This window comes from Thermobia domestica, chromosome 12, assembly GCF_964235325.1.
Source record: "Thermobia domestica chromosome 12, izTheDome1.hap1.1, whole genome shotgun sequence".
NCBI classification, from domain to species: Eukaryota; Metazoa; Arthropoda; class Insecta; order Zygentoma; family Lepismatidae; genus Thermobia; species Thermobia domestica.
Window position 1 is genome coordinate 154,055,256 of NC_137465.1, and position 17,763 is coordinate 154,073,018.

Genomic DNA, 17,763 nt, shown 5'->3' on the forward strand with positions numbered 1-17,763 from the left:
ACGCAGATATATGAAATGCAAAATACTGTCGACGGTAACACGCGGGGCTATACGCTAGTTTTGTAGCTTTTTGATCCTAGATCAATGTGTGAAAATAAATAAATAAATAAATAAATAATAATAAAATCATTTCATCCGTCACCCTATATCTATAATCAGTGTTAAAAACCATGAATAGTTTTATTATTTGTCAACTTTCCTTTCATTGAATCTAAAATTGGTTGAAAAAAGTCTCTCATGATTTGCAGAATCTGTAGTGCGGCCCGAGCGTGTAGTGGCGCACTATAACGCTAGACTGCAAATAACGGAAGAAGGGGGAAGCTATTGAGCACAGAACCATAACGCAGATATATGAGATGAAAAATACTGTCGACGGTAACACGCGGGGCTATACGCTAGTTTTGTAGCTTTTTGATCCTAGATCAATGTGTGAAAATAAATAAATAAATAAATAAATAAATAATAAAATCATTTCATCCGTCACCCTATATCTATAATCAGTGTTAAAAACCATGAATAGTTACCAGGAACTGTGATGTATCTAATTGCTCAAAATAATTGAAGGCCTCTTCAAACGTTAACAGAGGAGTGATTACTGGTCCCACAGCTGATGAGCCCATGGTTTCTGGTCGAATATCAACACTATAGCCAGGTTCTTTGTATTTAGGCACTACTGTAGCTACCGACTCCCACTCATCTTGTGCGGCTTCCAAAGCCATCCTAAAAGAATATAATACTAATATTAATATATGTAGTCCGTGACACAACTTATTACTAGCATATTATAAACAAAATGGTTTAGTGCACTATTACACAATTTTGTATCACATATCTCGATCCATTTGATAAATGAATCTCACATCAAAGGAACAAACTGTTCACGTTAGAAAATTCGGTATTTAGTGGACACATGCGTATGTGTAGCGCATGTACAGTTGGCAACTTTTAGGCGACGAACGCAGCGCCGGGCTGTTGCTGGCGGTGTATTAGGATATGCTCCGTACTCCGTGAGGAGCAGCAGAACGGTAATGTGCAGTGAACAAAGCACACGGTGATATGTAAAATGGGCGGCATCTTTATTTTCAAAGAAGGCAAATCGTAGGCGCTTGGTTGCGTAGAGCGAACATAACAAAAGAACAAAACTGTAAAGGGGAGGGGGGCGCCGCGAAGGACTGTGTCGAAGATGATGGCCTACAATATAGTATAAGAGAGTCTTATTTTTTCTTTAAGATTTTTAATCTCAAAAATAACAATATACGTTTTTCAAGCTTTAACTTTCAACAAGTTTTATCATATATTGGTAGTGTGATACGCTTGAATGTGCACTGGACATACAATATTGCATACTGAATTCTCTTTCAAATGGTTTTTGGTTGAAACCAGTATCATCAAATATAACAGAGCTACAACGTTTGCTGCAAACCTTTGTAAACTCCAAAATAGGCTCTTGCGCCTATACACAATGACAGCTAAAAGAACTGAACATCTGAAAAATGAACAAATGATTGTTTTCTATTCTCTAAATATAGCACAATTTTGTGTACAAAAACTATAAGATAATAATAATAAATCTTGTCAGCAACTTCTCAATCATGAATTGGATGATTTCAAATGGATTGACCCTTTACTAAGCGATAATGTTTAATGAATACAAATTTTTAAAGAATCCTTAAATTATTTTACCTTGAAAATCCGTTAACGGGTTGTCCAATCTCATATTCCCAAACAAGGTGCGAAATCCTGCGGGAATAAGATGGACTTCCCCCACTTCATATTCTTGGAAGAAAAGTTCCCCACTAATAACTTACTGGGAGATGAATAAACTGACAGGATTGTGAGAAGGCTGCAAATTAATTACAATAATTCACATGTAATTGATGGGGAAATTCGTAATTAGAGCAGAATCCTTAATCTTATATTTTCAATAATTATGAACGCTCAAACATGTGAACAAACTCATTACGTCGAAACATTCCAGTGTGAATTTATTATTTGTTATTTTCGGCTCCTGTCAGCCTCCTCCACTTTGAATGATCCGATTTCGCACCCTGTTCCCAATCAATTTCCATATTTCGTTCATTCAAGTTTCTACAGAGTCAACTGCGACACAAATATAAAACTGAAAAACAAGATGATATGGCCTACCTGGCTTCTTCTTCATTTATTATTTGTCTATTTCTTTCCAAAGCTGACAAAGGTGGTGAGGCACTATTGGTATTCATCATGACTTCATTCTTCAACTGCATTATAAAAGAAAATTACCTAAAACAGAGCATTTACGATCAGTTAATTCGAACATCTATAATGGAATCAACATAATTAAAGTAACCACCCTATACACTAGCCCATTCACACTCTTCCGGCTGCAAGGGGGGCGCGGTGGCTCAGTGGTAGAGCGTTCACCTCTGGTGCTTGGGGTTCCGGGTTCGATCCCAGCCCCCGCCAAGTGAACTTTGTGGTGGACAAACACCGTGCTCGTGGGTTTTCTCGGGGTTCTCCCGTTTCCTCCCACTTTCTTCATTCCACCATTTCACTCATCTCTCATCATCACCGTCTCCTTTAGCCTAACCGGCATAACCGTGGGACGTAAAACTCAAAGATTTCATTTTCATTTCATTTTCTTCCGGCTGCAAATGGAAGAAGAGAAAATATTTCAAATTATGATAACACCAAGTAAATTGTTTAAGTTTACACGAAAATACTTTTTATTAAAATAACTGGAAAATAACAATATTGCGATTTTAATTTCATAAAGATCTAGCACTTGGCCTTCTTGTTTCCGTAATTTGGAGTTATTGTGTCCTCTATGAATTCGATTACCTGCATTGTCATTTTCTTTACCAAAGTTAGGTGAACTTCGGGTGTTGAGAAAAACTCTTATTTATAATACTTGAATTGTAAAAAAAATTCATATGTTTACACTAAATCGATTGAATTTTGACTGTACACTCACTGGCAAAAAATGAAGCATCCAGAAGGAATGAAATGATACTTTACGGGTTGCAAAACCATAGTACTTTATTGTGATGATTATACTATCAGATAAATTTGACAACGGGTTTGGTTGTACGAAGGTACTACTGTTGCATATCAATAAGTTGTAGCACTTCCTCGGGCACGGATACACGCGTTGATGCGACTTGGAAGTGAGTCGTATATCATTACCGCAAGAAAGTTCTCCAGTACATAGTTGCTGTAACTGTGCCTCGAGATCTTCCAGATTGGCAGTGGCGCGAAATTGGCGCCTAAGTTGGTCCCAAATGTGCTCGATTGAGGAAAAATCAGGTGAAGCTTGGTGGCCAGGGAAGATCTTCAACATGACGCAGAGAGTCCATAGACAAACGTGCCATGTGTGACCGAACATTGTCTTATTGAAAGATTGTAAAGCATGCTCTCGCAGGAGAGGTAACAAATGCGGACGCAGAATCTCTCACCTACGTATCGCTATGCCTTCCAAATTCCGTGAATAACTACAAGGGGTAATCGAAGGTCATACCAGATGGCTAACCCATACCACGTTGCCAGGAGTAACGCCGCCGTGCCGTTCCACAATTTCGGCTGGTTGTAATCCTTCTCCTCGACGTCGTCACATATGCAAACGATGGCCATCTGTCGTAATGCAGAAGCGCGACTCATCATTGAACATGATCTGTTACCATTCATCAGAATTTCATGCTGTCCGAGTGTGACACCACTCCACGCGCTGTCGTTTATGCATTTGTGTTAATGGCAAGCTACAAAGGAGACGCTGCACCCGCAATCCAGCTGATATCCGTTGTCCAGACACGGTGCCGATAGAACAGGGTGTTGTACAGAGTCCACTGCTTGTATCTGGATAGCAGACAGACGTAACAGGATTACTTAATTCTTCACGCCCATTTGATGATCCTCCATTGTCATGGTTCGGCGTGGTCAACCAGAACCTGCCCAAACATCGGGCCACAGTGAAATCCGATCGCCCCACATGCCTAGCAATTGGAACTAAATGCCCAACTGGACTCGTGCAACCCCATAGCCCCTTTCGAACGTGGTCCAATTCTGGTAATGCTGTTTAATGAGGCGACGACACATTATGTATGTTTCTTGATCTTTCTGCACTGTGCTAACTCACTCTCTCACGCTTTAAACTGACTGCCACGACCGGGGATGCATTCCTTACCGCTGACATTACTGCCCTCTGGTGAAAATTTGCGCCGATCTTTGAAATTCTAATCGTTTACACATGCTCCATAGAACTACACATCTACTGAATTACTTTTTTAGCTTTATTATTATTATTATTATTTTCAGTAAGTGTATATTACAGAAGCATTTACATGGTATTCTGTTAAAACCAAGTCAGTTGTGGATGTCAAGGCAAATAAAATGCGTTCGTTTTAATGGTAGCTGCTACCATCAAATTTTCGTAAATGAACATAAACTCTAATCAATTATCAGATAATCTGTCATGAAGGCAATGACGCATTGTTAAACTGTAACACAGATTAAGCAGTAATATGTGTTTCCTTTGGTCTGGTTTCATTTTCATTTAAATTAGCCATAGTCCCAAGCGCAGTTTTGAAATTTTCAGAGTAAAAAGCGGGCCTTGTTTAAAGAGAAAGAAAAAAAACTGGCACAGACGTACAATTTGTATGACTGAAAAAACTAGTCCAAACGAAAATTTTTAGTCACTATTTTTGTATTTTTTTTTTATTTTCTTATTTTTTTTTTTTTTTTTAAATTTCTGTTAGTAAATTTGCTTACCGTAATGCTCCAATCCTTATCAAAATTTCCATTGTATTCAGCCTAAGAATTTTGTACAGACATGTTAAAAGATTTGAGCTAAATTAGATGGATGATTTATCAAAGGAAAAGATTACTGAAAGAATTGATGGAATTAAAATGTGGGGGAACCACGAAAACTCATGGATACAATGCTGTCCACCACAAACTCACCTAGCATGGATCGAATCACACACATCCCTCGTACAAGACCGTTCACTAACACTGAATCACCGTACACGATATGTGATAAATTTGGAACATGAAAAGTAAATAATTTAGAATCTTAAAATATGTCCCATACAATTCGAAATTCAACTATCATAGTACTAATGAACAATAGTTAATTTTCAAAACCGAGGAAACATTTGGGTCTGCTACATTTAATTAATCTAAAAATAACCCAAACTCTTACTACATCGCATATATGGCTCAGATGATACTGCAATACGTAACTGAAGATCATGATTCAATCGGGTAGGATATGAGTATCCAAATTGATATTTTAAAATACATATTAAAATACGCACGATGTTACAAACGTACATTAAGTAACAAAAACAGCTGTACGAGCGAAAAAAAATATTGGTTTAGAAAGAACTCCGCAACTGAAGAACTACTTTGAAGTTTATATTGGTACCTTGAAATTAGTAATTTCCAGAGAAAAATCAAGTAATAAATTTGGAGGATCCCAATCTGGTATGTTTCCCAAACTGCGGGATACGCAGGCTATTGAAAACTAGGCTAATTTATAGGCTAGAAGAGGTTGTAAGAAATACGCAAAAAATACTAAATACGAGATACGGTTAAAATCTTAGGTCAGCATCCCAGGAATACCCTGAGAAATAAGTACGGATTCTTTCTTTATTAAGAACAATATCATTGGGGAAACATAAGAAAAAAAAAAAAAAAAGAATCTGACAAACTGTTAAATTCAATTTCACTTGCCTCCCATCACAAAATAACTGTTTTTATAAGACAATAAATGAGTTCGTGAGTTATTGACTTCTGCAAAGACAGTAACAAGAACTGTCGAAATAGTCTAGGAATAAATAACTTCCTATGTAGCTATTAAATAAGTTCTTCAGATTTATCAATATTCCACCATTTTTCTGGTGTGAATCTGAATTTTAAATCTATTGGATACCAATTTACTTTATAGTTTGAGTATTTTCGTTTTGCGTTCGTATGCTATACCGAGGTTATGAAGAACGCGACCTATCATGAACGTGGACTCCGCAGATGTATAGAAAATCATGCAAGATCAACTCACAGTATAGACCGCTCTCCACCATAATATCTCGCCTCCAAGACAGTTGGATAACAGAACCACGCCACTGATCCCGACAAATTTACTTTAGGGAATACAGTGCGAAAACCTCAGTACAAACTGTTATTTGTTGCAGTTTTTCAGTCCCAGAATTTGAAAGAGGGAATTTGTTTCGTAAATCACTACGCTAGGAAATGAAAAATCCTGCAAGAGCAAAAGCACGCGGGTAAGGTAAAACAATAATTCAAACACGAAAAATGACACTTTCTTTTTCCCCATTCGCGAGATACTTGCAGTACTCGGTTACTTCTTTTTTAAAAAAATCCTTTCTTTCTTCCCTTCTCATCACTTTTCTTGCTATCAAGTAGGGTTGGCTGGTTTAAACCAGCTGTTAAAAAAAAAATGGTTTAAACCAAAAAACGAAAAATGTTCGTAAACGTGTAAGTATTTGTAAAATCTTGATGAACACACATTTGCAATCAAAGAAAGATTCTAAATATTGTTTCGTTTCAATAATGTTTACTATTGATAAAATACATCGAATACTTTTGTGTGTGGGGGGGGGGTCATACAAACCCCACGAGAGGCATTTGGTGAAATGAGAAGTATCTGATATCTATTGTCTAAATGTGTCTGAGCCAAAGTGGACTCAAATAATTCGCATCTTTATTCACTTTTCTCACTGATATGCAAATTAAGTCGTTGTATTTCTTTAATTTGGACCAATAAAAGTCGTTGTTAACTAACTTGAACTAAATTAGTTCTTCTGTACTCCGAAGTACTTTGAAATTGTCCATATGTAATTCTGTATAATGGTTTCACTTGTGCAACTGTTTATTTTTTTATTCTTCTGAAATGACTCTTTACAATTATATTAACAAGTAGGCCTACGTAAAGATCAGTACAACGTATTTTTATCAGGAGTCCTTCGTGAGTGAGTCGGCAGACGTGTCGCATTTGTGGCCAATTAGTTCTGGTTCCAAGTTCAAATGGAGGACAGTTTCTCTCGGATGTAAGTCGAGAAGCAGTTTGGATTCCGCTTTAAGCTTATGTGACCCCTTCCAGCATAACTCGGTTGTTGCATAATAACACCAAGGCGAAACAAACTTATTTCTGTCCATATATGATCTGAATACATAGAGCAAATTATTTAAACCAAAAAAAAACCTTGTTTAAACAAAAAAACTGGTTTAAACCAAAAAATCGGTTTTTTCAATAAAAACCATGGTTTTTGCCAACTCTGCTATCTAGTGACTACTGCATACGTCTGATAACCGCAATTGAAATGTTTCTGAAAAACGTCCGTATCAAAAGTTTACACTATTGTGTTGCGAACCTACTATTGAGTCCATAACTAACTGTTGTAATATTTGGGTTTGTTATTTGGGTAGGCCTACATAACGGAAATTAGTTATTCTTTACAGAATTTTACACAAAATAAACCAATTTTAACTACCATGTGTTCAAGGAATGCTGGTGTCTGACAATTAGACAAGCTGGAGGTAATGTTGAAAAAGGCTCTGGAAGGGTAGAGAGAGATGCGGACTGTGGCTTCCCATTTTCTCCTTTTCTCACCCAAAATTTAACTCCGCTGTCATTCCAAACAATCATAAACTTCTCCTCATTCAACAAAATTACGTGCCACCACAGTTCATTACTTCGTGTACCGTGTCTACTCACGAACTCTCTTCTAGCGTTTACATGTTAATCAGTTAAAAGTGGGTTTTTTCTTAGAATTTTCTTATGAAACCATTTTTCATTAAATCGTTTGACAACAGTCACCCGGCTTATGTTATAACCTGAATTAGAATAAATAGCCGCTGCATTTCATGCCCCTGAAAGCTCTATCTGATACAGCCAAGCGACAAATCTCTCGATCCAATCTCGCAGTTGTTTTCATTTTCTGCCACACCGTTCTCATTCAGAAGACATACCATGCTCTCCTTGATTCTGTATTATTCTACCAAAGATCGTATGATGTATTGACAGTCTTTGGCGATTTGTCTATTTGAGTAGCCCACACTTCGCAGTGTCAGAATTCGCCTTTGCTTACAAAGGCTTGTGTCACACACTTTTCTCATATTTCGAGATTCTAGATCCGTTGATAATGAGATTCTTCAACGTTTTATAATGTACTTGAAGCACTTCCGTTTACAACGTAAACAAAAGAAACATTCAGTAATACGTAATTTTTATTAGAATTTCACTTTACACCGCTTCAAAACACCAAACAAAATGAACATTTTTAAGCCTCAACTACACTCATATTGAGTACAGAGTCACCAAACCAGGGGCGTCATTTAGGGGGGCAGGAGGGGGCAATTGCCCCCCCCCCAAGAGTTTGAGGAATACATAAACTTTAATAGATTGCCTACTAATATACTAGTACAAAACGTGAAAGTCTTATGTCGGTAATGCTCTTGCCCCCCCCAAGCAAAGTCTGAAATGACGCTCCTGCACCAAACGGAGAGCATCTCAACTACTGTAACGCAAATACTGCTCTGACCCTCCCCAAACTTAAAAGTTGCAACACCAAATAGCTACCAGTATGCCACGGAATGGCTTATTAAATAGTAAATATAATGATACCCTTGCGTTACTCTGAGTGGTGCTATGTTTTGTGACAGATTGTATATTAATATAAAGTAGAAACGGTTTCAGTTAGCTATGGACAGAAATTAATGGAAAGCTTTTCTGAATGCGGAACAAGCCATAGTCAGTTTTACTAGAGATGTTGATTCTGGTTCTAGAACTGTGAAGAAGTCGTTGTGTCGTTATTCGGAAGAAAACAGAGAAAGGGCTAGGTTGCAACTGAGATACATTTGGTGCCGATCTATTCTATATCTGCCCATTACAATTTCAAATAATAATGGAATCATTTCGTCCTGTAAGAAACTGAAATTTATATATATATATATATATATATTAGATACAATAATGAGTGAACCTTACAATCCGCACTCCAGTTCGTTCATTATACAATCACGAAAAATTACGGTCGTTTAATTTTAAAAAACGGATCCAAACTTCCCTAACTCTACCCTACAACCTTACTCTCCTCTACTTTTTTAAACTGATCCTGTTATCAATGTGAAGCTGGAGTGTGTATTGTAAGGTTTACTTTCATAATTATTAACGATATTCTCGAAAGAAAGGCATCCACGAATTTATGTGTTCAATTTCGAACTGTCAATGAACACGACACTAGCCCTAGCCAAGCTACACAATAGGTAACATGCTTAAATTTAATATTTCAGCTTTGTATCATTCAGTCAATAATACCAGAGAGAAATTATGTGATAAATAAATTTATCAGAATCTATTGAATGTGTGTCTTAATGGGAATTTAATTAAATCAATAGTAGCTCGTAGGACAGGTACCTACAAACGCACATGCAAACAAGCGGTATAAGCATCAACCATATAAACTTCCTATAGGCTAAAGATTTATATTATAAGCATTACTCACTTTTCAGTAGCATATCATTTAATCTTCTCAACTGTCAACCTCTACATCTGCACGTAAATCAACGTTGATGTGATTGCAAATACCCACGGGTAATAAACAAAGTACATAAACAATCCCAGCATTCAAGAATTCACTGCTGAATTATAGAACTAGTATTGTTGTTGAGTGATGAGTTCTGAGCGCAACGAATGAGCGATTTCGCTATTGTGGTGCACTGGGCCTTCATTCCGTACCGGACTGCAATCAAAGCATAATTTGCAATCAAGTTTACAGTCGATATTAAAAATAATGTGCAGATTAAAAAGAGTCCATCAAATTAGAAGAAAAACGTTTCCTTTTCACTTTTCTTGCTCTAAAACGTTCTGGACTGTTTTATCCTGGCTCATACCCAAATAATTGAGTTCACATTGATAAAATGTGTGTAAATTAATATGAAATGGAAATGATTACATGCTACCTTATTTGTCAGCCTATTATATGTAATTATTCCACCACGAAATTCACGCGTACTGCCTTAAAAATTGTTTCTTAGGACAGAAGTTGTATTCATGGGCTCAAATTTATTTTATGAGGACTTTCACTAACGAGTATAAATTAAAAACATATTATTTAATAGTAGTTAAAACACATGCATATAAATAAAAATAAATGAACAAGGTAACGAAGTACACCTTACAGGCCGGGCTTGTACCTCCATAAGTTTTGTTTGGTCTATCTCGTTCCATTTTATGAGCAAAAAGTTTCCAAAAATTTAAATTTCGGAGGTTTCTGATCTATTTTAACCCTTTGATTAGTTTTCATTACATTATGTAAAGAATATATGAATATACAGGGGTAGAGAAAAAATCTAAAAACACTTCATATAGGACACGTAAGTTTGGCCCTTCTCTATACAACGCAAATCCTTGATACAACGCGTGTTGCGGTTGCGGATCGTTTTTTGTTTTCAATGTGTCATGTGGACCTTCCTCTTCCGTCAGCAGTAACCAGTTCACCTGTGAGTATCGTGGTGTGAAAGTGGTGCGGTAAAATGGGCGACCTGACAGACTTCCAAAGAGGCACGATCGTTGGTGACCGTCTGGTTGGAGCTTCAGTGGCAACAGTGGCGAACATTGTAGGAGTATCGAAAGGCACTGTGTCCAATGTCACGAGGGCATACACAATTCATGGGCAAACGACGTCTGCAAAACACAACAGTGGTCGAAGGCAATCCTGTCAAATAGGGACCGGAGGGCATTAAAACGGATTGTAGCAGCTAAAAAGAAGACCACTGCAATGAAAATTACGCCTGAACTTAATTCCCGCCTACAGAACCCGGTTTCATCGAAAGCAGTGCGACGGGAACTTCATAAAGTGAAAATTCATGGTAGGACCGCTATCGCCAAACCGCTGGTCACAGTAGTAAATGCGAAGAGACGTATCCAGTGGTGCAAGGACTACAAGGCGTGGACTCATGAGCAGTGGAAACACGTAATGTGGTTCAATGAATCGACCTTCACCTTGTTTCCAACAACCGGTCGTGTTTACGTATGGAGAACACCGTTGCAGGCCTATGATACAGACTGTCTGCTCCCAACTGTAAAACATGGGGGTGGTTCTGTTACAGTATGGCAGTGATATCGTGGTTTTCCGCAGGTCCCATCATAGCCCTGCATGGAATGATGAAAACTAAGGCGTATGAGACCATTTTGGAAGACCAGGTTCTAGCCATGGCCCAAATATTGTTCCCTGATGGTGATGGCATCTACCAAGATAATTTCGTACCCCGTCACGCTGCAAAAGCGGGGAAATCATGGTTCGAGGAGCATGACCAAGAGCTATCACACCTCCTCTGGTTCCCACAATTACCAGATCTGAACATCATTGAGCCATTGTGGTCTGAGTTAGGAAGGCCTGTTTGGTCTCATTACCCTCCACCAGCATCCCTTAAGGAACTGGAGCATGTTTTGGAGGAACAGTGATACAAAATTCCACGCACCACGAATCAGGAGCTTTATACGTCCATTCCACGTCGGATCCAAGCTGTTTTGGACGCAAAAGGAGGCCCCACACCATACTAGGTATGATTTTCACACTTTTGCAAACGTTTTAGATTTTTTTTTGTCCCACCCCTGTATGATTCACGTAATCAAACTGGTCAAGTATCGAATGATTATTAACTATTACCGATACTCGATAAGTAGCGGACATTAATAAGGAAAATGTGCTTATTTTATGTTAGTATAATCTCTGTGTGTGTATTGTTTATTAAACAGAGATTAACCTCCGATCGGTTATCGATTGGTTCCAATTTCAATCAATTTAAACCAGTGTTCGAAGTGAGAAAAAAGCAGAGGTGGTATGTTTTATTACGATTTTGACTCGACATACCGGCTATCTAAATGTTGAAATACAGTGAGGGTATGTTGCCTAAGAGATTGCATTTTTATTTACATAAAAGCTGAAAACCATTGGAGAGCTTCCGATTATAGAGAATTCATAATGCTCAAGAACTGAGTTTTTGTTTCCTGCGGGAAATCACCCGGACTCCCTACTTCACTAAGAGGTATTCCAAACCTGCGGAAGATCCTTCCCCATAGTAGACAACTCCTAAATCCGTTTATGTTCAAAACATGACATATGCATTAATGCAAGAAGACACGCATAAGAAAGAAACAATTCAATATGGCACATCAAAATATAAACTAGATGGACTTCTTTGAAGACACCTCTTTTAAAAAGAAAAGGTAGAAAAAAGATAACCAAAATGTCGGTGTTGTTAACTTAGAAATTATTTCTACATAAGAAATAAAATCTTTTTACGTGCGAAGCTATTCGTCTATTACTGTGTATAAAAATGGATTTATTAATGGTATTTCAGCATCTACTCTCCAGTGACGGTATGCCTTGGTCACTGAAAAACTATAGGTGGCATGCCTTCATTACTGAAAAAACAGAGGCGGTATGGCATACCACCGCATACCGTCTGACTTCGTCCACTGATTTAAACTTAATCTGCTCTCTTTATTTTACTCTGTATGTGTTATTATACTCACGAACATTAAAGCAAGCAATGAACTTCCCTCTCTTTGTTTGAGAACTGTGACCGACTAAAGTAAATAATGCAGATTCACGATATTTCTTTTATGTAATATCCTGTAATACTGTTCCATAATCTGTAATAAAACTAAGAGACCTTCCATAATCGACGACAACGGTTGTCCATCGAGCTTAGATGGATCCTTTAAATACCCTCATCTACTTCCGGACTTGGAAATTCTTTGCGAAGGCTAGGACCTATCAGAATAATTCTCTATCGAATAAGTTGGGTTGGAGCGGAAGTTGAAACTCTGGTACTTGTACCGAGGTTCTTGCGTGATGAAGTTTGGTTTCTGGTAGATATACTTATTAGCTAGTTGGCGAAATATCAACGAGACTTGAAGAAGCCAGCGTAGCTGAGCGGATATGGTCAAGGCAACTTCCTGAAGAGCCTGAATTTTCCTAACCTCCGGCCTCTCCCTTTCTCAAGGAATATCGTCTACCATATTCATTTCATGTCTACAAGTAATCCTGATGTTCACTGCTCGAAAATCCCAAGAAAATTCGCCGTCCCGATTCTAGCACACGCTCTTCTGAGCCAAATCTCCAAACTTCAAAATGACGGTATTTGGTTTGAGCTGGAAATTCTACATTCTCCTGTACGGGACAGCTCTCTATTTTCTTCAACTCTTACGGCACTTTTTATGGTGGAGATACTATTTTTTATGCTTATTCTTTATAATCTTCCAGCTTTGTTTTTATCTTTTCCTAAGCATACTCTTTATGGTGGAAATATTCTTGCTCCACTTTGTGAAGTTTTGTCCTTTTTAGTATTTTTCTCAAGCATCCTCAATGACTCTTACTTGTTTCAAGAGTACTTTTCTTCTACTTACGCTACCTTCAAGAACCTAGTTCGATCCCCGTTCTATCACTTTCTCCGTTCGAGGCCCGGGTTCGATTCCCGGCGGTAGCTCATGTGATTCGGATACCACGTTAATCAGTAGGTCCACGTCTCATATAGCCTTGCTGTTGAACGGGACGTTAAACTCAAAATCAACTTTCTCCGTTCAGTTTTTTCCTTTAGCTCAGGCTGAAGGATGTTGGAGAACCCCAATACCTCGAATACGCTTTTTGCTCACGAATTTTTTTCTTCCTCAGCACATTCTTGCCCTAATTCCATTTTTCTTTCCCTTCGTTTCTTATGAATTTAATGTACATATTAGAATATAGCATTGTTGATATTTGTGTTATATACAATCTGTGTGTCCATGAAGTGTTTTCTTTAGAGTTATATGTTTCACTATATTGCTGACGACATTGATAAAGGTTGGCAATCTCTCTAACCTTAGTGATACTGTTTAGTTTGAACCTACAGCGTATTCTTCCCCGAAGTCTGCAAAAGTTACGCGTCATTTTTTTTAATAACTTACATAAATAGCTACGCTTTTCTGATTCTTTTTGCGATATATTACTAAAACCTAAAATAGTATCGCAATCTACCTTAACCGTGACCGATTTCGTGACGTAAAAGGCAGTAAAAAACTTTCGGAGGCATGTCAAACGGAGACATTTTTTTCTGGGTTGCGAACCCCAAAACATTCTCATACATGAAATTACTGAATGCCCTTGACATCCACCCAGTTCCTCCAAGAAGTAATTTAAATTAATGCAAGTCTTGGGGGCGTAGAAAACGTAGCTCAGAATTGATAAGAAATATGGGAATAGAAATTCAAAGATAGAATTCGATAACACAGAAATAATTTGAAATATGAATTTAATGATCTGATGTTGAATAATTGAATAATCACAGAGTATGGTATGGACTGGTATGACTTAAAGACTAGAAAAGACAATGCATAATCACTTACTTTTGGTAACGGTAATAGCAGAACCTCTGATGGACAGAATGACTGAGTAGAAAAACTAATGATGAATAATCTGACTCGCAGAGTTTCGGCATCAAAATAGAACTTCCAATACCCGGAGGAGAACCCGGTAGTATTTATATGATTTTTCCGTCATGTCAACATTCTTACACATTCTTTCTGCGTCTTCCTAGTTCTAGAAGTCATAGCCGGTCATTTGCATTGTAGAGATCAAGGCACTCTAAATTTTCCATTGCATTGTGAATCCTAAAGAATATTCAAACTTCCTGTACTTCATTCATACTTCATAAATGTCGCAAGAAAATTTATTGAAGAATAATTTAGTATATTCTCGGTGTTTCTTGTTTTATTGTGATAGTGATTCGTGGTACTTCCATCACAATATAGTGATAGTCCTTTGTGTTTTTAAAGTTGTAGTGGTTTGTGAACAAAACTGAAAAATATAAATGTCGTGAATTCGAAGTTACAGTTCAGTGAAGTGTTGTACATCAGAAGTGAAACCATTTTTTCTCTTTTCTTTTTCCATTCTGACTTCTTTCGTTACTAGTGGTGCTATAATTATTTGTAGAAATTATGTTCTAATCGACCTGTCATGTTGCTTTTAGTTGTTATAAAAATTGGTGACCTGCAATGCCTAGGTAGGATTTATAGGTTAAAGGGATGCTCTATTTTAGGTAATAGTCATTTGCATATCGCACACGGCTAAACGAGTTTTATTCAAAGAAACTGAAGTAAAGTTATCACTAGATAGAGGAATATTAGAAAGAATTACTAGGAATGAAAAGATTGACCTCGCCCGCTGAAATAAAGAGAAATTCAATTCAATTCAATTCAATATAATGAGTTTGACGTAGATGGAATTACAAACAAATTGTCACGTGACTCGGTCAACAAAGTAGGAACATAATGAGATACGTGAGTGCCAGTGGGTTGCGGTGTTTCCAAGTTTTGCATACAACATTTCGAGAAGGTGCAATCATATTTGAGCAACAGTCTTATAAATAATATAACTCCAATAATTATACAAATTAATGTCGTAGCTTCGATGATAGAAATAATTTGTCCGTCCATTCTCTGCAAAAGAAGAGAATGAAGGGACTGCTGAATATTCTTGAACATAACGAAATAAAATAATATAATATCTACAACTACAAGCAATAATAAAACTTATTTTCTATTTCAACTACTTTCTTTTGTCTTTTCTTCATCTATCTGAACCTTAAAGGTCTACTGTAGATTTCTATATTCATCATAAACAAAAGGTACGTTATTCAGTCTTAACCTAGCTCAGGATACTATATGTCCTGAACAGTCCCAAGCCTGTGAAATAGGGAGGGAAGTTGAATCTCGTGCCTCAATGCACTAGTATTACTATTAATATTGTATTTCTCTAATAAAACATTCCAATAAGAACTAAATGTTCCCTGCGCTTTAATACGCAGACCATAAATAACATTCTCTTAATATAATCGTATGAAAATAAGACTAACAATTTTAGCATGACGTCTCACACCTTCGTAGCCTTAGATCATGAATTGAGTTAATTCAAATAAAAACTAAATACATCTATAAATTATTACCATAGTCATTCTATTTTAATTATTTAGAAAGAACTTAAAATGTTCTCAAAATCAACACTTAACTTTGGAATGAGGTGAGGAAGTGTACTTGTGCTTCATGCAAGGTACAGTGCCTACGTTCCTATGATCTATCTCTATTAACTAACAATACTAATTTTCTTCTACTAATATTTGGAAATATTTAAGCAAAAAGAAAACTAATATTTTGTTTCTCTTTTCCTTTTTAATATATGTTCCAGGTATGTATGCTTTTCACGATATACATAGTAAGCTTAAATACATAAATATAGTGATAAGGATAAAATAAATATACATTGTTCGGTAAGTAGCTCAATGATTACTACCCTCAATATTATGTGCATGTGAATTAGCATAATTTTCCTCTAGTTTTCGCAGTTTAAAAAATAAATACAACAATAAAGCAAGACATAAGACTAACATAATCGGGATTACAATCGAAAAATGCAATGTAAGTTGTCAAAATGTAGCATATGCAAACTATTTCCATCAAGTTGAAGTGATTCTAATTTAGCACTGATTTGATCTAAATATTTAATTGCATACGTTACGTTTAAATGTGGAACTGAGATATTTATTGCCAAAACAACGTTCGTGTTGACCACATTAATAGTTTGCCTCGAGGGCAATACAGTGTTTTATAAAAATGTTTTCAAAGTTTTCACACAAAATAAATTGTGTTTCGTTATTACCATAGACTAACGGTTCAGTATGAAGAACGTTATGAGATGTTCTTTTTGTAATGTGTCCTGGTATTAAAGAATTAACCAATAATCCTGCAGGAGTATGAAGATGACTATACTCAAGCTTATGTGCGATAGTTTGAATTTCACAATCAGTAAATGATTTATTAAAAATCATGTCCGTTAAACATTTCGATGGAGAAGTGACTCGTAAACTAGACGTCTCGCATAAAAATAAGAATGAATGCCATTTACATAACTTATTGACTTCCATGAATTTATTGTCGCTTCCATATACCTGTTCTGGAATATTATACTTCACAGGCTTATCAGAATGAAACATTCCTAAATTGCAAACTTGAAACAATTTTGAAATTTTGTTTGGTGTTACTACTGGTGTTTTCAAAACTAAATCAACATTCAATGTCTCAAAATTGAAGTTAATCAAAAATACACATGAAATTGAATAAAATATACCTATATCATTGACATACAATAACTAATATAACATTTCCCTATATGTAATATAAAATTAAATTCCTAAACCACTTTAAATATAACCTTAGCACTTAATTTCTAAAACGTATAAATACACTTTGAAATATGATTGCAAACTCCTGCACTTGGTTAAACATTATGAGACCGAAATCAATTTGAACAGTGAATTTCAACATACAAAATCACTTGTACCACTATCCATAAGATGGCGCACTCCACCATGCTAAAACCTAAAATTGGTTCGCAATCTACCTTAACCGTGACTGGTTTTGTGACGTAAAAGGCAGTAAAAAACTTCCGGAGGCATGTCAAACGGAGATCTTTTATCTGGATTGAGAACCCCAAACCATTCTCATACAAAAAATTACTGAATGCCCTTGACATCCACCCAGTTCCTCCAAGAAGTAATTTAAATTAATGCAAGTCTTGGGGGCGTAGAAAACGTAGCTCAGAATTGATAAGAAATATGGGAATAGAAATTCAAAGATAAAATTCGATAACACAGAAATAATTTGAAATATGAATTTAATGATCTGATGTTGAATAATTGAATAATCACAGAGTATGGTATGGACTGGTA

General features: G+C 36.6%; 1 protein-coding gene across 1 annotated transcript in view; it reads right to left on the reverse strand.

Annotated features, from left to right (window-relative positions):
- Positions 1 to 9,689, reverse strand: part of LOC145666746 (ELMO domain-containing protein 3-like) — a 56,000-nt gene extending 46,311 nt beyond the window's left edge. The window contains exons 1-3 of the mRNA XM_081734289.1: positions 9,501 to 9,689; positions 2,146 to 2,262; positions 525 to 720 (exon numbers count right to left, since the gene is read on the reverse strand). Of these exons, the coding sequence (XP_081590415.1) occupies positions 525 to 720; positions 2,146 to 2,246 (297 nt within the window). The 5' untranslated portion in view covers positions 2,247 to 2,262; positions 9,501 to 9,689. The remainder of the gene's footprint in view (positions 1 to 524; positions 721 to 2,145; positions 2,263 to 9,500) is intronic.
- Between the last annotated feature and the right edge of the window lie 8,074 nt (positions 9,690 to 17,763).